A 21,814-nucleotide genomic window follows, 5' to 3' on the forward strand; every position below is an offset into this window, starting at 1 on the left:
TTGAAGCTACAGTTACAAGCAATTGTGAATCACCAGATTTGTCAGGCCTTCGGGAAGAGCTCCTAACCACCGAGTGGTCTTGCCAGCACCGAATGCACTCACTTTTGACGCCCAGACCCTATACTGGCCTTCTGCATCTGTCCCTGAATTCCTCCCCACAGCCCTGACAGAGGCATTATTGTCCCCTTTGGCAGAGGAGGGGAGAGATCTCCTGGGCCACACAGGCAGTGGAAGCAGAGGGAGGGCCCACAAGTCTGGGTTCCTCATCCTGCCCTCCTGCCCCCCCCACAAGTCCAGGTTCCTCATCCTGCCCTCCTGCCCCTGCCTCCTGCTCTTCAAGGTTTCTCCTACCTTGAGGCTGACATCGTTGTTGCTGCCCTGATCCTGAGCAAGGTTAGGGCAGCTCTGGCCACCCCAGGGCCTGGGAAGGAAGCACAGGAGAAAAGAATCAGCAGAATCCTGCTGTCCCCACACCTGCCACACACTGAGTCTAGAGGTCCCTCCCCCATCTAATCCAGGTCCCAGGCTCTGCAGGATGACCCACTCAAACCTTTGGAGGAAGCCTACCAACAGCCTCTTCTGCTTTCTTCCCCATTTCCCCAACATACAAACACACACAGACACATTCTGTCACACACAGAGACACATACACACTCATAGACACACACTCACATACAAAGACACACACAAACACACACACACACACACACACACTCACAACAAGAGGATAGTGCCCTGATGAGTTTAGAGCTTCATGTTTACCAAGAGCCTCTGGGTGCCAGACTTAACTCTAGGGTCTATGCCTAACTGATCACTTTCAGGCCTCAGAAAAATATCAGTGCCTAGGTACTTCAGATAAGAAAAACAGAGGCAGAGAGTCAAGCCACTTGTTCCAGAGTCACAGATACTGAGCCTTAGAACAAAGTTGCCATGGCTATCCTCCAAAGCTTGATTAAATATTGCATTAGTGGGAGAAAGATTTACACATGTGTTACCATCCCTCTGCCCCTCTCCTGAGCAATCAGCAGGGGTCAAAGGCCTGTGCCTCACTTCAGGGCCCCATTCCCATGGCTGGTAAGAATGGGGTCCAATTGTATACATAGTGTGCATGTATCATCACGCTGGACCAGCATTCCCTCTCCTGCCCTCCTCCTGACTCACCTGCACCCCAAGCCAGCCTCCTCTGTGAATGTGGAGGGGTGTGGGGAGAAGCTATCAGGCCTATAGGGCAGGTTTCTGCCAGACAGGGTAAGGGAGAGGGTGTGTCTTCCAGGTGGGGGTGGCAGAGCACTGGCAGGGTGTGGGCACCCCAGGGCACCCAGGCTTCCAGGCACAGAGTGGCTGGGCCCTCCCCTCTTTAAGGTGAGAGAGCAGTACAAACCCCTCCCCTCTGCCCCCACCACGCCCTCATGCTTCCTGAGCCAGCAGGCCGAAGACAGCTGCGTCATGATAAGATCTGAACAAATTGCCCAGTAACAGCACAGACATATAAACACCCAACACCCAGCACTGTCAGCACACCCACACATTCTGCTCATGCGGGGCCGTATGAGCTACGGGGGCCTCTTCACTATCCCTAGAAGCCGTCAGGCTCAGCCATCCACAGGGCACACTATTCTCCATTCAAACAACTGCCAAGAAGGGCTCGCAGAGGGGAAGGATGTTACTCCTGTTACACAGCCAGCCGGCGACTATGGGTTGAGCAGTCTGCCATCATGGCTTTCCCATCTGGCCATCTCCATAGCAACAGAGCTTTTGGTGAAGTGAGTTCAGAAGTCAGCCAGCTAAGGGGTGTGTCACAGCTTCACAGCTTCCCAACTGTGTGACTTTAGGTAGGTGACTTCACTTCTCTGAAACTCAGCTTCCGGATCTGAGTCACAAGGGATACACGGCTCACAGGGTCACCAGGTTGGTTGCTTCAGAACATTCAGGGAAGGCAGGAAGCAAGGAGCATAGGAAGGTTCATTGTGGGTACAGTCTAGAGCTATCTCCAGGTTCCAGGATGGCAGGGAAAAGCTATGTATGGCATCTGAGGGCAAATACAGTGCAAATACAGCTCTGGAATCTGTCAGACTCACAACAAAAGACCACAAAGGCCAGAGAAACATTGACCTGTGATGTGAGAACCAAAGTCCACAGCGGGCTGCAGAAGGAGGGCGGAAAACTCACTGGTTAGCAGCTTGTCTGACAGGAAGTTATCAAAATTGCTTTAAGTTAAAAAAAAAAAAGCACAAAGACTGTCTGTCCAATGCAATGGAGTTTGTTTGTAATCCCAGCACTTGGGAGCCACGGCTGCTCTACATACATACATGGGGATACCGTATCTTCTAAAACGGGGGGGGGGAGTCCACGGAGAAATTCCACAGTTCTTAGATCCAAATCTTGACACACTGCCACGTGTATTTTTGTGCTCTAAGATATTCACATGCTGATTTGAACTCTCATTAAATTTTTAGACACACTAGTCCCAAATGCATACCCCTAGGCCAGGGACGCCCCACCCAGCCTTTCTCCATCTCCCCTCACCTATCCGGGAGTCTGGTCTCCTTTGAGATCTTGCCCCTGCGCTCCCTTCGGCCACCTAGTCCAGTCAAGAGCCGGGCCAGGCGAGCCCTGAAGCCTCTGCGTGGCTCTCTCATGGCGAGATCATGGTCTGGGGCTTCAGCCGGTGGGGCACTTGGCTGCAGGTGTCACCCGGATCCTCTGTCCAGGCAGGGAAGCGCCTCCTCCGGCCCGTCCCCCTGAGCAAACAGCAGCCTGGCTCACAAGGACCGCGGGCGGGGACCTGATCCAGATGTTGTCGCGTCCTGGGCCTGCAGGTGCACCTTCAGGGGACCGTGCCCAGGCCAGGTCTCAGTCCGGAACACTCCCACACCGACCTCCCCCTCCAGGGCTCCTGCTCTCTACTCGGTCCGCTCTGCAGCTCTGCAACTTCACACCTCTGATGATGTCGGAGGTGGATTTGCGTAAGCACTCGGGGAACTGGACCTGAACAAAGGAGTCTGGGACCCGCCGGGACCGGGGAGCTGGACCGAGCCTAGTAAGGTCCTGGAGTTGCTACTGCACTGGATTGGAGCGCGCACAGGAAAGGGGCAGACTCTCACCAACCGAGTGGGGCCTAGCCTAAAGGGTCGGCATCCCCCGCGCCCCAAAGGCGTGACAAGGTGAGCAGAACCCCGACCTTCGTTGCTGGAGGGGCCGAAGCCCACCTTGCTATCGCCTGAGCAGCTCCCTAGGAGGGTTCTCTCAGTCTTGGAGCTACCTACCACGTGGAGTGGGATTGTCACTCCTTATGGAGATGAGGAAGCCACACGGAACCAACAGAGATGCGACTGGCGCCCTCTGCCGCAAGTCGGCCAGAGAACCTCACAGTGGTTAAATGAGTCATTCTTTGTAGCCTTCCTTTATTGTGGCTCTAACCTGATCCTCCCGGGCAATTTGCTTTCCCACCTTATGGCGCCTGGCTCATGCGTGGAGGAAGGGAACACTTGGCCCATCTAAGGGGATCCCGTGCAGACAGGTCATCCGTAGGGCTGCTTCTTCCCTGTTTGTTGTCCTAGTTGGCTGGCTACCCCTTGACCTCTGGTGCTCTGGTACACAGGGGACATCATGATCCTGGGTCATGAGAGGATGGGAGCATCAGTTCTTTCTCACCCCATCCCGTGGACATGGCAGGGTTAGTAATACCAGCTGACCTCTCCACCTTGGCTGAGTAGGAACTGAGATGGGAAAGCGGTAGGCAGGAGCCCACGGACAATCAAAGGTGTTCAGGAAGGAGGGCAACGTGTCCTGTGCTTGGACTGCACACAAATCAGCCTGGCTCCATTCTCAGTGGCTTCCAGGTGCTCTCTGTCCATCAGACCAGGCAGCTAAAGTGACTGATAAAAACCAAATGGCTGCAGTCCTCCTGCCTCCAGTGTCGCTCCTCCCACGGAGGGCACTGCCTTCATCCAGTCCTGAAAGGCAGCACTGTCCATAGGTGAGGTGAGATGCAGAGCTCAGTCCCAGATAGGTCCCAGACAAGGAGCGGAGCCCAAACCCAGCCTGAGTTGGATGGCTGCATGTACCCACCCCACATGGGCTGTGTGCCCGGCCCTGCTCCCAGGTGAAGGATGGGATCTGGCAGGTGCACCGGGACACGCCCCTCCCCTGGAGATGCTCATGAAGCCTGGACTCAGCACTGAGAGAATATTTTAATTGCCAACACTCCATTCCCAGAGAAACCCTAGCACCACTGTTCAGGCTGGCTGCCCTTGCTTTCCCTGGGACACAGAGGACACCTTGACCTTGCCACATCCCAGCCCATCCTCTCTGGTGATGCTTCCACGAGACCCGGTGGTCCTCGGTGCCACCGGGCAAGGCAGGTGAGAGAGGGGAGGGGGATGTTGGCCAGGCTATAGGGCCGAGGAGCCTGCAGCCCACGGTGCAGCTTCAGACGAACATTCGCAGTGAAGCGCCTGGAACACACGTTGCACTGGGAGGGTTGGGCACCTGAGTGCAAGCGAAGGTGGGTCTTGAGGTTGCTGGGGCTGCTGAAGCGCTTGTGGCACATCTGACAGGAATGGGCACTCATGTCATCCCTGCCCTCCAGCGGGCTCAGGGCCTCTCCCCCACCCCCACCCATCCTGAACACACCTCCCCTAACCCAGCTTCCTGTTAAGGCAGACCCAGAAGCTTTTCTGATTGTTTTTCCCTGGGACCCACAGCAGGGCACATTAGAGCCTGGCAGGTGGGGGTTAGCATTCTCCTTTTATTCCTGTGTGACTCTGTGTGAGTGACTACCCTCCCTCTGAGTTTCTTTCTTTCTCTGTCAGTTATAGATGAGCACTGATTCCTAGCCTCATTAGTTCGGGAAGACCAAATAAGGTCAATTGCTTAGAGCCCTGATGTGAGGGGCTGCAGGGGCGGTGGGTGTAGTCGACACTCACTGGGGAACTGGTCAAGCCAGGAGCTGACCTTGCATAGTCTTCCCAAAAAGCATGACTAAAACCCGGTGAAAGGGCAGAGGCTCAGAGCAATGAGGCCTCTGGCCAAGGGCCACACAAGTTGGGAGGAGGAGGTAGGCCTTGAACAGTGGTCTGACTTTGGAGCTCAGACTCAGAACCAACGACATTGCTCTCATTTCTGCCCCTGTAAAAGGAAGAGACTCCCTGCCTCTGCCCTCCCAAAGAGTGAGAGCAGACTCAAGGAGCTGCACTGATCCAGCTGTTTGCCTGTTTGGATTCTTTTGCATATGCTATGGTTCCTTCAACAACCCAGGGAGGTAGAGAAGGGCATGCATGCTCTGGGATCTTCAACTTCACTGTTCTCTGTGCACAGGCCTGAAGCTGTATTTTCTCCTCCAACACCACATATCCCAGTGGTCCGTCCAGAGCTGGAGCACGGGCATGCACGCACGAGCTCTCCACACTCCCCTTCTTCCCACCCTCTACCCTCTCCTCTCCATCTTTATTTACTCAGGGAAACAGAGGCCCAGGTGCCACCCCTCCAGGGACCTAGGATCCCTCACCAACTTGAAGCGTACATGTGAAGAGGACAAGGGTCTCACCCGGCACTGGTGGGGCCGCTCCCCTGTGTGCACCAGGTGGTGCTTCTGCAGGTGGGCCAGCTGGGTGAATCTCTTCTGACACAGGGCACACTGAAATGGACGCTCCCCACTGTGTACACGCAGGTGGACCTGGAAGAAATATTGCCAGGTGCCCAGAATGTCTGACGGGGCCCAGCATTCACTCCAAATCTCCACCCACACCCTCTGCAGGGTCCATTGCTGGCATCCAGGACTCTATCACCTCCCTCTAACACTATCAATACCCAGAACACTCTCATTATTTGGTCTGCCCTGTAGCTGAGATTCAGGAAGACAGATAAGGGGTACCCCAGGTATTGCCTAGAATAGCTACGTAAAGTACAACTCACAGACCAGCAGCATCAGTATGACCTTGGGAACATGCTAAAAATACAAAGCCTATGGACTGGAGAGATGGCTCAGTGGTTAAGGGCACTGGTTGTTCTTCCAGAGGAGCTGGGTTCAATTCCCAGCATCCACATGGCAGCTCATTTTTGGTTTTTCGAGACAGGATTTCTCTGTATTGCTTTGGACCCTGTCCTGGAAGTCATTCTGTAGACCAGGCTGGTCTCAACTCACAGAAATCCACCTGCCTCTGCCTCCCCGGTGCTGGGATTAAAGGCATGGCCACCACCATAACATAAACAAATTTTTAAAAATGCAGAATCTAGGGCTGACCCCTGGACCAGCTAAGTCATCATCTCCGTGGCTGGAACCAGGGAATCCGCAGATTTGCTCGCTGTCTGAATGGTTTGAGGTTAAGGCTTAAGCATCCCTTCCTCAGAGGATCCAGTAGAGCGGTTTCCCTGGTAACCTAACCTGCACACAGCTTGTGGTCTTGGCTAACAGGGAGGGGCCCGTGGGTATCCCCTGCTGGATGATGTATAGTGACACCTACAGCACCCAGCCTGATTTGTGGGATCCCACTTGAAAAAGGTTGTTTGTAAGACTGTGGTCTCGTGTCACCAAAACCTACCCATTCCCCCTTTTTGATCTTCAAAAGTAAGAAGGAAGCTTAACTGGGGACCCAGAGAGGATACTGTCTGGGAAAGAGCTTGGTAGTTGATGCCAAGAAACTGAAATTCAAACTCAAACCCACTAGAAAACTGGTTACCTTGGGATCCTGCCTATTAGGGACCTCAATTTCCCCATTTTTAACTTCAATAAAGTGATCTCACAATCCTTCAGGATGGAGGAGACTTGGTGCGCATATACCACCCTTTATTTTTTGAGACAGGGCTTCTCTGTGTAACCCTAGTTGGCCTGGAACTGGATACATAGACCAGGCCAGCCTCAAACTCCCTGAGATCTACTTGCCTCTACCTCCCTGGTACTGGGATTAAAAGCCACCACACCTAGCTTTTTAAATGTGTTTTGTTTTCTTTTTCTTTTTTAAGATTTATTTATTTATTATGTATACAGTATTCTGTCTGCATATGTGCCTGCAGGCCAGACAAGGGCATCAGATCTCATATAGATGGTTGTGAGGTGCCATGTGGGTGATGGGATTTGAACCCGGGTCCTCTGGAAGAGCAGGCAGTGCTCTTAACTGCTGAGCCATCTCTCCAGCCCTGTTTTTGTTTTGTTTTGTTTTTGTTTTTCAAGACAGGGTTTCTCTGTATTTTTGTAGGCTGTCCTGGAACTAGCTCTTGTAGACCAGGCTGGTCTCGAACTCACAGAGATCCACCTGCCTCTGCCTCCTGAGTGCTGGGATTAAAGGCATGTGCCACAATCGCCTGGTGCTTTTTTTAATTTTAATTTTTTTATTTTTAGATGGTGTAGAAGTTTGAATGAAAGTGGCCCCATAGAGCTGGGGGCAGTGTGGTGCACATCTTTAATCTTAAAACTCAGGAGGCAGAGGCCAACAGATCTCTGAGTTCAAGGCCAGCCTGGTCTACAGAGCAAGTTCCAGGACAGTCAGACCTACACCAAGAAACTGTCTCAAAAAAGGAAAAGAAAAGAAGAAAATAGCCACACAGGCTCATGGAGAGTGGCTCTATTAGGAGGTGTGGCCTTGTTGAAGTGGGCGGGGTTTTGTTGGACACAGTTGGTTACTGGGAGAGGCTTGCAGGTCTCAGAAGCTCAAGGTTGGCCAGTGTGTCTCTGCCAGAGGACCAGATGTAGAACTTTCGGCTACCTGTCCAGCGCCATGTCTGCCTGCCTGCCGCCACACTTCCGCATAATGCACTAAACCACTGAACTGTGGGCAAGTCCCAGTTAAATGCCTTCCTTTGTAAGAGTTGTCTCTTCACAGCAACAGAACCCTAATTAAGACAGGTGGAGTCTCATTATATTGCCCAAACTGGCCTTAGACTTCTGCTATCAGCCCCCTGTCTCAGTCTTCTGAATGTTAAAACTGAAAGTGAGCTCCACCAAACCCAGACGGTGGTTAGCTTATCCTGTATCCCCCCTTCCCCTTCCTGCCCCCCCAACCTCAAGACCACTTGGCCCTAGGAGGTGCTCAGGAGTGGCTTCCAGATTTCAGGACTTGATTCTAGAAGCAAGGGGAAAGGCAAGAGAGTCATTAAAGAGTGAAGGGACAGCGGGACCCGGGAAGCTGATACCTTGAGATTGGACAGCTGCCCAAAGTTCTTGCCACACTCATTGCACTCGTACAGGATTTTACCATTCCTTTTCTTCAGAGGGTAGGGCAGGGTTACGACGCCGGCCTGGGAGCCTGGCTGCTTTGCAGGAGCTGCCACAACAGCCTGTCCTGGGGAGAAGGTTGAGGTATCTCTAGCACTCTGACCCCTGACCCGGGAGCATAGGGTGTGTCGGGCACTCTGGAAAGCCCCCGAGGAGAGAAGCAGGGGCTTCTCCTGGGTGATGTGGAGCCCAGCTTCATTGGCTGTCATAAGCAAGCTGGGTGGGGCCACAGTGGGGTGTGAGGGGCCTGGGGGCAGCGTGAAGAGGTGTGGACATTGGGCAGAAGGTAGGGTCGCATAGGTGAATAGATAAGGGGGAGGCAGGAGAAGTGGGTACCCAGAGAAGACTGGGTAGGCATGGATAGGGAGTTCCTCGGAGATGGCAGTGGGAGGAAGCCAGGGCCAAAAGGTTGAGGGACTGGGGCTCTTTCTGTCCATCCTGAGGTCTGGGGAGGAGCTGGTGTGAGGAGGGAGGGGTAGGCAGGAGCCTCTATCCAGCTGGTTCCCCGTCTCATCTCTGTTCAGTGAGTCCTTGGCAGTGGGTTTCTCAGTGTGCATAGAGTCTTCATGCAGGTCTGGTGACTGGAGCCCTAACCCGGAAAGGAAAGGAGATTAGGCCGCACAGTCTGGACTCAACATCTGTTCTCTCCTAAGCCTGCCTAGAACCGGCAAGATAATGAGGCAAATTGGGCTGGGCACTTCCCTCTGGGACTCAGTTTCCCCAGTGCTACCAAGCCTGAAATAAAAGCTTCCAGGATGCAGGAAGCACCTGAAAACTTCAGGGAGAAAAAACTGTATATGCAGCCCACTAGACATGAGGGAGAGGGTCAAGTGCACAGCTTACCACATGGGGAGGAGAGGCCAAGTGTGCAGATAGGTAAACTCAAGGTTAAGGGAAAGGTCCCAGATTAAATATATAAATTTGGGTGCCATGGGGGAGTTGATTATCTGCTTGGACCCTATTATTTCCTCAATCAAAAATTATTTTTTGAAGAGGCCGGAGAGATGACTCAGTGGTTGAGAGCACTGGCTGCTCTTCCAGAGGACCCAGGTTCAATTCCCAGCAACCTCATGGCAGCTCACAGCTATCTGTAACTCCAGTTCCAGAGCATCTGATACCTTCACACCAATGAAGACATAAAAGAAACATTGAAAACATCTTTTTTGAAACAGGATCTTTCTGTTATGCAGCCCTGACTGTCCTGGGAGTTGCTGTGTAGATGAGGTTGGCCTCCAAATCAGAGATCCACCGGCCCCTGCCTCCCAAGTGCTGGGATTAAAGGTGTGCACCACCACACCTGGCTCCTTCAGTCAGTTTTAAGGTGCTGTTTCACTCTGTGTTCTATGCTAGGGTCCTGCTTTGGGCCCCAAAATAAAACACTGAGCAGGTCAGTTCCTGTCGTCCAGGAGGCCTCAGAGTTTTCCAGTACAACAAACCTAGAACAGCTGCAAAGGAGACCATGCCTCTATGGACAAGCAGGGCAGCGGATGTGCCTGAAGGTGGGGAACTCGAAAGGACAGAGGTCGGACTCAAAGCCCAGTGTGATCCCCAGTCCAGGGCTCCTGCCATCTATCTTTGTTTTGCTTTATTTTTTGAGACAGGGTTTCTCTGTGTAGCTCTGTAGACCAGGCTGGCCTCGAACACACAGAGATCCGCCTGCCTCTGCCTCCTGAGTGCTGGGATTAAAGGCGTGTGCCATCAAGCCCATCTGAGCTATCTGTCTCAGGCAAGGACAGCGGGACCACTGAGGCTTGCTGGCCACCAAGCCTACCTCCGGGTCCAGTGAGAGACACTGCCTCGAGGGACTAAGGCAGAGACTGAGAGGGTAGGACTGTGAACACCCTCCCTCTGGCCTCCACATGGGTGTGTGGCCTACAGTTACATACATACACACGTGCACACACACCACATACACATGCACACACAAAAATTAATTGGCCATAATAAACATTTACACTAAAAAAAGTAGACAAGGAATTGGCTCAGTAGATGAGACACTTGTTACCCAGCCTGTCAACAGGAGTTTGATATCCTGGGTCCATGTGGCAGAAGGACAGAGCTGACTTTTGCAAGGTGTCCTCTGACCTTCACACGAGTGTCCAAACACATAACTAACTAACTAAATGCTGAATCAAAGCCTGCTTTAGCTCGAACATTCCAGGCCTACAGTGTTACCTCCACCTTGATGATTGGCTACACCAGCTGCCTGTCTTGAAAGGTCATGGGCAACTCTGGCCAGAACCCCAACATTAAATGAGATAAGAAAGTATGCCTGGGGCTCTATACTCATTAGTGACACACAGGTCCCAGTCCCTTCCCCATCCCCAAACCTGTGTCCCCTTCAACCCACCAACAAAGCTCTCAGGTCCAACCCCAGGCCCCAGACTCACTCATATTTGAGGCGTCCTCTCTGAGCCCCTGTGGGGTCATGCCCAGGAATGTCTTCTGCAGGCCATAAGGGTGTAGGTCTGAGCCTTGTGGATATGCCCATAAGGAAGATTTAGCTGGTGCCAGAGGCAAGGGACACATCCAGTTGGCCCAGGACAGGTCATGAGTATCCATTGTGTTTGGAAGTGGCCGAGAAGAGTTGGCTGAGGAGGCCTAGGAAGCAGGAGAAAGGCTTGAGGGTCCAGGACTGGTTGTCTCTGGCATAGGCTCACCCCTGGTTTGGTTTCCAAAGGTAAGAAGCTAAGCTATGGACACCCACTCACCGTGTCTTTCAGTCAAATGGCTCCCTTCCCTCCTACAACTGTTTCTTTGTCCAAGGGCTTTTTTCATTGACCCTAGACTATCTCCTCTTCCCTATACGGCTTGCCCCATTCTCCCTCCACACCCCTACTTCTGATCACCCTGGTGTCATCTGTTGTGTTGTTCTGGATAGGACCAAGATAAACTTGGGGGGAATCCTCATCCAAGACTGCAAAGACCACAGGATGCTTCTGAGCCCCCACTAAAGTCCAAGGCCATGGTCACCCACACATTCTGCGTGGCCTTTCCCTCTTCTTACCTTTAGGACAATCTGAGTCCCTGAAGCATATACACAGGGCCTCTGGCACCTCTGCCCAGCCCATTCAAGCATTCCACCCTTCCTCTTAATTGGGCAGGCATTTTCAGAGAGAAGGGCATGTCCCATACTACCTGGTCATCTTGACAGAGCTGGAAGCCCAGAGCCTTTGTATTGTGGTAACAACCCAACCAGGCGGCTGGTGTTCCCTTCAGGCTCCCACTACCAGACGGGGAGATGGGAGTCAAAGGGAGCTGTAAAGGCTGGGTTCCAGCACTGGCACACTCACTGTGAGGAGAGGCTGGAAGCAGGTCGCTTTCTTCCTGGCCTCGGAGTCTCTACATGAGAAGCCGAGGGCTAGGGACTGCAGATGGGGCTCAGTTGGTAGAGTACACGCCTTGGGTTCCATCTCAGCCACACATAAACTGTAATCCCAGCACCCGGAAGATAGAGGAGGGAGGATCGGGACTATAAGGACATCCATGGCTATACAGGGAGGTCAAGGCTATTAAGACCTTGTCTCAAATAAAAGTAAAGAGAAATGGATATGGTCCTAGCCAATGTGTGACAAACTGTCTTAGTCCTGCCATGTAGAAGCTAATGACACTTCCCTGGAAGGTGTAGAAAGGATATTAAATGAGGAGCAAAGCCCTTATGGGGGCTCTGGGGGAGCATTCTAGATCCCTTGAGACCATCGAGAATTGGGGAGCCTGCCTTTTCCATAGAGAACGGGACCATAGCAACCAGAGGCTCCCACCACCCAGGCTCACCTAGGTAGCTTTTCTGGGAAACATTGGGGTCTTGGGAACCTTGGCTCTTCCAGGGTCAACTCCCTCAGCAGGGGTGAGTTCCTAGAGAGGGAGAGGCCCCAGGTACCACCTGCCTAGCCTGACAAGAAGGTGTCCCAGTGTTTAGACAGCTGCCAGTCAGCACCCTGCTGCTCTTCAGTCTTCATCTGAGGCCACACAATACATAGATCAACTTAGCCAGGCAACTGCCACCTCACCCCTCCCCCTCCCGCCCTAAGTGGATCCAAATGCCCCTCAGACTCTAAAATCCTCAACCCAGTGTCTCAGCCCCCGCCCAACACCCTGCTCTTTCCCTCTCCCCAGCCTTGCCTTAGGTCTCAAATACCGTGTCCTAGAAGGCACCGGCTGGACATGTGGGCTCTTCACCTGGTTCTACAGCAGCCGTCTCTGGCTGGGCAGGATGGAGGTTGGGCAGACGGGCAGCAGTGCCTGTGTCTAAGCCATCCCCTGGGGGGGGGTGAAAAATGACAGGAAGATGCAACACGTTTGAAGTTGCCTTAAATGGGCTTCCAGGAAAGAAAGAGCCGTTCAGAAGAGGGTGCCAGGCCCCTTTGGTTCTAAAGCATAATCTCGTTTGGATTTTTTTCTTTTTTTGAAACACGGTCTCAGCCAGGCAGGGGTGGCACAGTGACTTTTAATCCCAGCACTCAGGAGGCAGAGGCTGGTGGATCTCTGTGAGTTCAAGGTCAGCCTGGTCTACAAATCGAGTTTCAGGACAGACTCCAAAGTCGCAGAGAAACCCTGTCTTGAAAAACAAATAAACAAACAACAAAAAGCAAAAACAAAAAAAAAAGTTTTCATATTATTGTATGTGTATGGTGCCCTGCCCACACAAATGCCTGTGCGCCTTGTATGTGCAGTGCTCATGGAAATCACATGCCATGAGTGTGCAGTGCTCGTGGAAGTCACACACTATGTGTGTGCAGTGATCATGGAAATCACATGCCATGAGTGTGCAGTGCTCATGGAAAGTCACTCGCCATGAGTGTGCAGTGCTTGTGGAAAGTCAGATGAAGGCATCAGATCTCATGTAGGTGTTGGGACTTGAACTCAGGTCCTATGGAAGAGCATCCAGCACACTTAACCTCTGAGCCATCTCTCCAGCCCCAACCACTACCACCCGATTCTATTTCTTGCCTTGTTTGTTTTGGGTTTGGTTTGGCTTTTCAAGACAGGGTTTCTTTGTGTAGCCCTGGCTGTCCTGGAACTCTGTCCTTGAACTCACAGAGATCTGCCTGTCTCTGCCTCCTGAGATCTGAGATTAAAGGTGTGAGCCACCACGGCCCTGCCTTTTTCTTGCTTATTGTACAAAACTTTTATTAACTTTTTTTTTTTTTCCAGACAGGGTTTCTCTGTGGCTTTGGAGGCTGTCCTGGAACTAGCTCTTGTAGACCAGGCTGGCCTGGAACTCACAGAGATCCACCTGCCTCTGCCTCCCGAGTGCTGGGATTAAAGGCGTGCGCCACCAACGCCCGGCTGGAGTCCTCGAATTTTTTTAGACTTATTTCTATTACTTTTAACTATGTATGTGTGTGTGCAGGTATGTCATACCTGCAGGTGAGCAAGGTCCCTGAGGAGACCAGGAGCATCCCCACTGGAACTGGATTTACAGCTAGTTGAGAGGCACCCAACATGGACACTGAGAACAGGAAGTGCTCTTAATCCTTGAGCCATCTCTCCAGCCCCTAAATTTTGATGTTAAGCTGTGTGTGCAATTATAAGATGCATGTCATCTCTCTTTCTCCAGCCCGGTGACTGTGCCTCTCTCTTGGTTCATGCTGTGCCCCTGCACACTGTCTCCTACTCTCTCCTGACTGGGAAGTGAACCTTTGCCAAGGTGTGCGTGACTCCTGTATGGCGTTCCCTATTGGTGGACACAGAGGTCACAGAGGTGAAGCTGCGTGTATGGCGTTCCCTATTGGTGGGCACAGAGATGCAGCTGTAATAGCCCCCAGAGTCAACATGTGGAGTTGTTAATCCAGCTCTGCTAGGCCCCATCCAGCTGGGTGACTTCCCCATAAATCCCCTGATCTCTCTTGTTTCTTCATCAACCAATCTCCACCTCAAGGAGCTTTGTCCAGGACTCCTCAAAATAATCAGTGTCAAGCCTCTAGGATGGGCCAGGCCCACAGCAAGCACTTGGAAGGAGTGAGTCGCTGTGAGGGTTTTACATCACCCTTTGTCTTGTCAGGCAGTGGCCCAAGACAGTTGCCCATCAGGGTCCCGTGGGCAGGACTGCATGCACTTGGGTAGACTGAGTTCTGTTTTATGGCTTTGTTCATTAACCCTCTCCTGGCTGGAGCAGACATGTAGGACATGATTCTAAGGTCTGGGCTAAGGGGGCTCCCCACCAGTTCTGTGGTTGACACCTCCTTCCCTCTGCCTGACACCTTCTTGCTTATCTCTTAGGACAGCCCAGCTGTCAGTCTGTCAGATGCTCTGAGTGGGCCCTGACTTCACACCCCAGGGTGAGGAAGAGATCTTGAGATAGGGTGTTCCGCTCTCACATTTGCAGAGGGGCATGCAGCGGCTTGCATCCTTCCCCTGCACCCTCGGCCACTTTCCATTCCCTCTGGGTGCAAAAGTCCAACCATGTCTTCCAAGGTCATCCCCCCCAAGCCTCTCGTTCCAGCCATCCCGAAGGGTTGGAAACAAAAGGCCGAATTGCTAGGACTCAAGCCCCGCCCCCACCACGTTCTCTTGCATGCATGTGAATGTCTGTAGTGCGCACGCACAAGTATTCACATATCACAAGTATACACACACTCACACTTCTGTGTGCAGGTGCAAACGTGCCTTTGTGGAGGTCTGAGGCTGACATCCAGGGAGCCTTCTTCGACTGCTCTCCATTACTTACTTAAGCAGGTTTTCTCAATTAAGCCCAGAGGTTTAGGATATGGCTAGTCCACAAGCCAGCTCACTCCAGGGAATCCCCCAGCTCCACCTCCCCAGATTTGGGATTATGTAACTGGGAGGCCCCACTCTTTCACACAAGTGCTTACCCACTGAGCCATTCCCCCCACATCCCCCAAAAAGCTAACACACTCTTAGCCACTAGGAAGCATGGCCTACCATGTGTGTGATGTCCTCTCTAGCCCATGTGGAATGGGGAAAAACACGAGTCCACATCTATATCCACCAGAGAAGGAATGCAGTGTAAAATGGACATTTATGCACTACACATAGAGAGAGTTCACCTCTCTATCCACCAGAGAAGGAAAGCAGTATAAAATGGACATCTGTGCACCAGATGATGCTACAGGCAGGAAGAAGCAGTGCACTTACGGGCGCCTCCCTCCTATACGCCAGAGCTCTGCAGTCAGTCATCTCACATAATGGCCTTGATCGTGGTTGATGGTAACAACTATTAATGTCCCCGTTTCACAGCTCAGCAACCAAGAGTGAGGTCCAGCAGAGAGCTTCAGCTGGAGGAGTGGTGAGGCAGCCCAAGAGTAAGCGAAATGAACTGCACCTAACATTCAGTCTTGGTGACAAGGCTACAGCAGGGAGTCACAGCTCAGAGCAGGGACTGCTCTTGGAAATGGAACGTTGCACCATAATTAGAGACCAGTGCTGCCAAGGTCTTCATTGTTATAGAAAATAGGAAGATCACAGTTTTTATGGGAAAAACCTCTTTGTTTTGCATCTTTGTTTTTGTTTTTTGGAACAAGGTTTCTGTGTGTAGCCTTGGTTGTGCTAGAACTTGTTTACAGACCAGGCTGGCCTCAAACTCATAGAGATCCACCTGAACCTTCTGTCTATTGTCTTCAAAAGCTGGACTGTGGTGGCGCACGCCTTTGATCCCAGCACTCAAGAGGCAGAGGCAGGAGGATCTCTGTGAGTTCGAAGCCAACCTGGCCTACAAAGTGAGTTCCAGAACAGCAGGGCTACACAGAGAAACCCTGTCTTGAAAAACAAAACAACAACAAAAATCTTCAAAGATTCTTCCAAAACACAAATGGAAACACTTTATAACAGTCTGTAAAATTAATGATATCCTGATCCTTAAAACCCAAGACACAGGTGGGCATGGCAGTGTAGTGTACACTTTAAATTAAAAAAAAAAACTTGGGTGTTCAAGACAATTGGAGGCACTGTTAGTGGCCAATGTATTTCTCTATCTTTTAGAATATTTTTATCTGATATGTATGGGTGTTTTGCCTGCCTGTATATCACTTGAGTGCCTGGTACCCATGGAGGCCAGAAGAGAGCTTTAGATTCCCTGGAATTGGGCTCCTGCAGGACTGTGAGCCATTGTGTGGATGCTGGGAATCAAACCTCTGAAAGAGTAATTAGTGTTCTTAACCACTGAATTGTCTCTCAAGCCACACCTCCCACGCTGGTTGTGTGTGTGTGTGTGTGTGTGTGTGTGTGTGTGTGTCTGTGTGAGTGAGAGAGAGAGAGAGAGAGAGGGAGGGAGAGGGAGAGAGGGAGAGAGAGGGAGAGAGGGAGAGAGACAGAGACAGAGAGAGAGACAGAGACAGAGACAGAGACAGAGACAAAGAGACAGAGAGGGAGAGAGAGAGAGGGAGAGAGAGAGGGAGAGAGAGACAGAGACAGAGAGAGAGACAAAGAGACAGAGAGGGAGAGGGAGAGGGAGAGAGAGATAGGGAGAGAGGGAGAGAGGGAGAGAGACAGAGACAGAGACAGAGAGGGAGAGAGGGAGAGAGAGAGAGAGAGGGAGAGAGAGAGAGCCAAGCTCTGAAGCCCTAGTTGGCCTAGAACTCACAAAGATTGTCCTGCTTCTGAAAGGCTTGTGTCACCATGCCTGACTTTGTTCCCCAGACTTTGATCCCCCGCCCCTGCCCCAGAGCCCTGGCTGGACCAGAGTTCCCCCTGTAGCCGAGAAGGACCTTTAGCGTTCTGGCACCTCCACTTCCCAAGTGCTGGGATACAGGCACACACCACCACAGCAGGCTTAAGCACTGCCTATCCTGCCCAGCTAACAGTCTCTTTTTGATCTAAACCCCCGGGTAGGAGTAGCTTAGTGGCGGACCACTTGCTGGGCTGATTCAAGCTCCCCAGTCCAGTCTTCAGAATCATTAAAAAAATGAAAGAAAGAAAAAGTGAGCACAGTCAGGGAAGTAGAGCAGAGGTGACCTATTAACCTCGAGGGCTCACCTTTAGGGGCCCGGTGGCCAGGCAGTTGGTGCCAGTACCCAGCTGCGAAATACCCAGCTACAAGAGGCTCTCAAGCTTTGAGCAGCGTGAGGAACGGCTCACAACTGTCTGTAACCCCAGCTCCAGAGGATCGGACACCCTCTTCCGGCACCAGAGGCTCACATGGTGCACAGACACACATGCAGGCAAGACACCCACACACACAAAACAGGAAAGTAACAAAGCAATAAAAAACCAAAATAATGTAGCGTTAGGCAGAACCAACAGAGGGCCCACTGTCTAAATTCGCCTTTGTAACAGATGCCTAGAGTGCGTGCCTTCGGTGGGAGCTGAAGAAGGGTCATGAACTCCAGTCACCCAAGTCTCCTATATAGTGAGACTCTATCTCCAGACCAATCAACAAAGACAAGTAAACAAAACCCAAAGCTGTGTCCCTCCCTGGGACCAGCCAGTGGGAAAGGTGGCCTTGAAGAGAATGTGGTGATGGTATCTGCTGTGACAGTTGAGTTAGGATGGCACTTGGAGATGACCAACCCTTCCCTGAAGGCAACGATCATGGTACAGCAAGACCAGCTGTGTATAATAGTGTTCATTATTCATATCATTTTCCAGAACATTTTAAAAGAAGAGGCCTGGGGAGTTGGCTCAGTAGGTAGGAAAACTTGCTGCTCATCCAGAGGTCCTGGGCTTGATTCCCAGCACCAACCTGACATCAGTTACTCCAGCTCCAGGGGACCTGATGGCCTCTTCTGACATCTGCTGCCATTACCAGGGCGTCGTCCCCTGACAAGACAGCAATGCTGGTGTGGGCAAACGAAGAGCAGATAAACCTCTCCGTGATGGTTTCAGGGAACAGCACAGATAAACCTCTCCGCGATCGTTTCAGGGAACAGCGGCTGCTCTATCTCACATGAGTAACCACTGATACAGTGGAGACGCCATCGGCCTATGGACCTGGGATTGGGCAGTCAGACCACCAGGGTCTCTGTGGAAGACGCACACTGAAGAGACCTGGGGACCACAGGCCAGCTGCTGGCTGCTCAGGCTACTTCAGAATTCAGTGTTCTGACTTTAGGTGCGTGGTGTGCCATGACTCTTATTCAGAAGTGCAGTGTGCCAGCCAGGTAGGCTGGCCACTAGGTCATGCCTGCATTTTCTCCTACAGACATCCATGGGCGCCACGAGGTCATGCCTGCAGGTATGCACGTGGTCCACAGACATCCATTAGACAAAAAAAATAACTAAAATTAATTAGACACATAAAATTAAATAAATCTTTATTTTAAAAAAAGCTAAGAGAGGGGGAGGGGAGGGAGTGAGGGGGCCAGAGACAGAGAAGCATGCACCCAATTTCATGAATGAAGTTCCTGGGAACATTTTGGAAAATTCTGGATTCCATAGATTCCCGGTTGAGAAGTAACTCGGGGCAAAAATAGAGGAAGCAAGGTAGAACAGGCACATCTTGATTCTAGTCTCTCTCTGACCTTAATGTGCCATAGGGGTGTCTTGAGATGACTTGCTTGGTTTTCACACCTTAAAATGGGGGACAAGAGAGACAGACAAGATGCTCACAGTCGAGCTTGAAGATCTGAGTTCGATCCCCAGAACTGCAAGATAGGAGCGCACTGACTCCTTCAAATTGTCCTCTGACCTCCCCACTCGTGCTGTGGCACACTCGAATGAGTGTGCCTGCACACGCATCCCTCACAGGCTCACATACTAAATAAATGTTAAAAAATGGGGACAAGGATGAGGAGACCTACTCTTCAGCACCCACTTAGAGAAAGCCTGCTGGGAAGGGAACATTCACACCTCTGACATTCACCCTGACTCCGGTCCCACTTGGTCCTGGTAAAGCAGGAACCTTATTCTCCAACCCCTCCACCACCAGCTTCTCCTGAGCGAGACAGCTGGGCTTCTGGTCTGTGGTTTCCCTCAACTCCGTAGAGCATCTGTGGGGGCAGCAAGGTGGGAATCTTTGAAAGAGTTGTGGTAGGCCAAGGGAAGGTGTCACCTCCCTAAATAGCCTCTGAGGAAAGAGTGGTAGCCACTCTGAAGCAGACTCTCACCACCCCCACTTCCCCCAGAAGTTCCCAAGAAAAATAGTCTTGATCCAAAAATCATAAGTCCTCGTGCATAGACTGGAGTCATGCCCAGAGTCTAGAGAGTCCACCGGGTCTGGGGGGAATCAGGGAGCAGGGTGAGGAGGGGGCAAGGGTAATATCGTGAAGCTGTCTTAGGCCTGGAGGTGGTGGTGCACACCTTTAAACCCTGCACTTGGGAAGCAGAGGCCGATGAAACTCTGTGAATTCAAGGCCAGCCTGATCTACAGAGCAAATTCCAGAACAGCCAGGGCTACACAGAGAGACCCTGTCTTGAAATACCAAACAAGGAAAAAAAAGACAGAGAGAAAGAGAAAAAAAAAAAAAAACAACAACAAAACCCTCAGCACACCTCCACTGTCTGAGTCTATGCAATCTTCTCTCCATCTTCAGGAAGTTGGGCCTCACCACTGCCTGCTGCCTCCCACCTCCCTGCATCCTCCAGGCTCCCACTCCCTCTCAGAGCAGCTCAATTTCCAGCTTCAGCTCCCTTTGGACTTCCCCTCTGCTTCCTTCCCAGCACACCCAGGCCAGGTTCAGTTCTGTCTGTGTCCATCCTCGGACCCTGGCAGATGCCTCTGTTAACTCATTAACGGCACATACCTGAAAACTAAGTCTAGCTCTGACCACATAAGAACGGTTCACAGGACTGGTCACACCCAGTAAAGGAGAAAAGCCCCAGCCCTGACTGTCTGGCTGTGTGCCAAGCACAAGCTAACTTCTTACAGCTGTTGCCCTGTTCCCTCAACAACTGCTTCAGAGCCCTTCCGGCTGATAGGCTTGTGTCAGGTGATCTGTGGGCGCATCCTCCCAAATTTGGCTCTCACTATTTTTTTTTAAGATTTATTTATTTATTAATACAACATCTTGCTTCCATGTATGTCTGCATGCCAGAAGAGGGCACCAGATCTCATTACAGATGGTTGTGAGCCACCATGTGGTTGCTGGGAATTGAACTCAGGACCTCTGGAAGAGCAGTCAGTGCTCTTAACCTCTGAGCCATCTCTCCAGCCCGGATCCCGCTTTCTATCATCAGAGGTCCTGACTTGGGACCACTTAGAGTGGTAGGATGCAAAAAACAAAAGAAACAAAAACAAATCAAAGAAAGATGAGGACATGTCATAAGACCCAAGAACCAGTTGGATAGATCTGGGACAGTCTAAACATCAGATACCTGACAGTGGTTTGTGGGTGGTGCTCAGTGGTAGAGCACTTACTTAGCATGCATGAGGCCCTGGGTTTGATCCCTCATACCTTAAAATAGATAAATGAATAAAGGATGAGTTAATGATGACCCTCATGAAAAAAGGGAATTCATGAATGCATTTTGATACAACAGCAGAGATAGGAAATGCTTCTTTCAATACATATAGAGGGAGAATGTATCTAGAAAACCACCAAGCTGTGTCTATGCATCTGAGGGCAACATGGGTAACTTGAGGAAGTCACATCTAGAAAGAGAGAGAGAGAGGTGGGAAAAGGGGGAAATGAGAGAGAAAGGGCAAGGAAGAGGAAGAGAAAACAAATCACCATTTGTTAACCATTAGAAAAGAGTCATTGGCCAGGCGGTGGGGGCGCACACCTTTAATCCCAGCATTCGGGTGGCAGAGGCAGGTGGATCTCTGTGAGTTCGAGACCAGCCTGGTTTACAAGAGCTAGTTCCAGGACAGCCTCCAAAGCCATAGAGAAACCCTGTCTTGAAAAACCAAAAAAAAAAAAGAAAAAAAAGAAAAAGAAAAAAGAAAAAAGAAAAAAGAAAAAAAAAAAGTCATTGGGGCCAGAGAGATCGTTCAGTGGTTAAGAGTACAGGCTGCTCTCCCAGAGGACCCAGGTTTAATTCCCAGCACCCACATGGCAGCTCAAAACTGTCTGTGACTCCAGTTCTAGGGGATCTGACACCCTCACATAGACATACATGCAGGCAAAACACCAATGTGCATAAAAACAATGAAATCTTAAAAAACAAAACAAAACTCGTTACTCAATTAACCAGGTGGTGGTGCTGCATGCCTTAATCCCAGCACTCTGGGAGCCAGAGGCAGATGGATCTCCAAGAGCTCAAGAGTTCAAAGCAGCATGGTCTACAAAGAAAAAAGAAAGAGAACTCACTGAAACAGAAGTCTAGAGAGCTGGCCCAGTGGTTAAAAGGCTATGCGATTTTGCGGACCAGAGCACTTCAGATCTCGGCACCCACCTGACAAGCTAGGTGTGCCATTACTGCCTGCAACTCCAGCTCTGAGGACCCCACATTTGCCTCTGTGTGTGCATGAGCAAGCATGCTCACTCAGATACACACACATAAATAAAACATGAAAAATACCATATTTGAAAAACGTTTAGTGAGAAACAGGACTCTTACATAGTTGTCAATGACTGTCCCTATAAAATACTTAATTACCCCCCATGGCTATGGCTCACACATTTAATCCCATCACTCAGGAAACAGAGACAGGTGGATCTCTGAGTTCGAGACTAGCCTGATCTCTAGAGTGAGTTCCAGGGACAGTCATGGCTACACAGAGAAATACTGTTTGGGGAAGAAAAGAAAAAGATGCTTAATTACAAA

General features: G+C 51.1%; 2 protein-coding genes and 1 long non-coding RNA gene across 3 annotated transcripts in view; all 3 read right to left on the reverse strand.

Moving 5' to 3' along the window:
• Nucleotides 1-1,285, reverse strand: part of Crybg2 (crystallin beta-gamma domain containing 2) — a 29,584-nt gene extending 28,299 nt beyond the window's left edge. The window contains exons 1-2 of the mRNA XM_021232751.2: nucleotides 1,162-1,285; nucleotides 352-421 (exon numbers count right to left, since the gene is read on the reverse strand). The gene's annotated coding sequence lies outside the window, so the exon portion shown is untranslated. The remainder of the gene's footprint in view (nucleotides 1-351; nucleotides 422-1,161) is intronic.
• Nucleotides 1,286-4,174: 2,889 nt separating this feature from the next.
• Znf683 (zinc finger protein 683) lies at nucleotides 4,175-12,198 on the reverse strand. Its single transcript, XM_005139238.4, is given in 5 exon segments — nucleotides 4,175-4,291; nucleotides 4,294-4,552; nucleotides 5,549-5,677; nucleotides 8,131-8,801; nucleotides 10,603-12,198. Coding segments are annotated over 5 exon segments (1,284 nt in total). The 5' UTR covers nucleotides 10,775-12,198; the 3' UTR covers nucleotides 4,175-4,238.
• A 6,208-nt stretch (nucleotides 12,199-18,406) lies between these two features.
• Nucleotides 18,407-20,882, reverse strand: LOC121143903. Its single transcript, XR_005881199.1, has 2 exons — nucleotides 20,423-20,882; nucleotides 18,407-20,303 (listed from the first exon to the last, which is right to left on the reverse strand). It is a non-coding gene; the product is annotated as an uncharacterized LOC121143903 (long non-coding RNA).
• Nucleotides 20,883-21,814: the final 932 nt, after the last annotated feature.

Source organism: Mesocricetus auratus, unplaced genomic scaffold, assembly GCF_017639785.1.
Source record: "Mesocricetus auratus isolate SY011 unplaced genomic scaffold, BCM_Maur_2.0 Super-Scaffold_100014, whole genome shotgun sequence".
NCBI classification, from domain to species: Eukaryota; Metazoa; Chordata; class Mammalia; order Rodentia; family Cricetidae; genus Mesocricetus; species Mesocricetus auratus.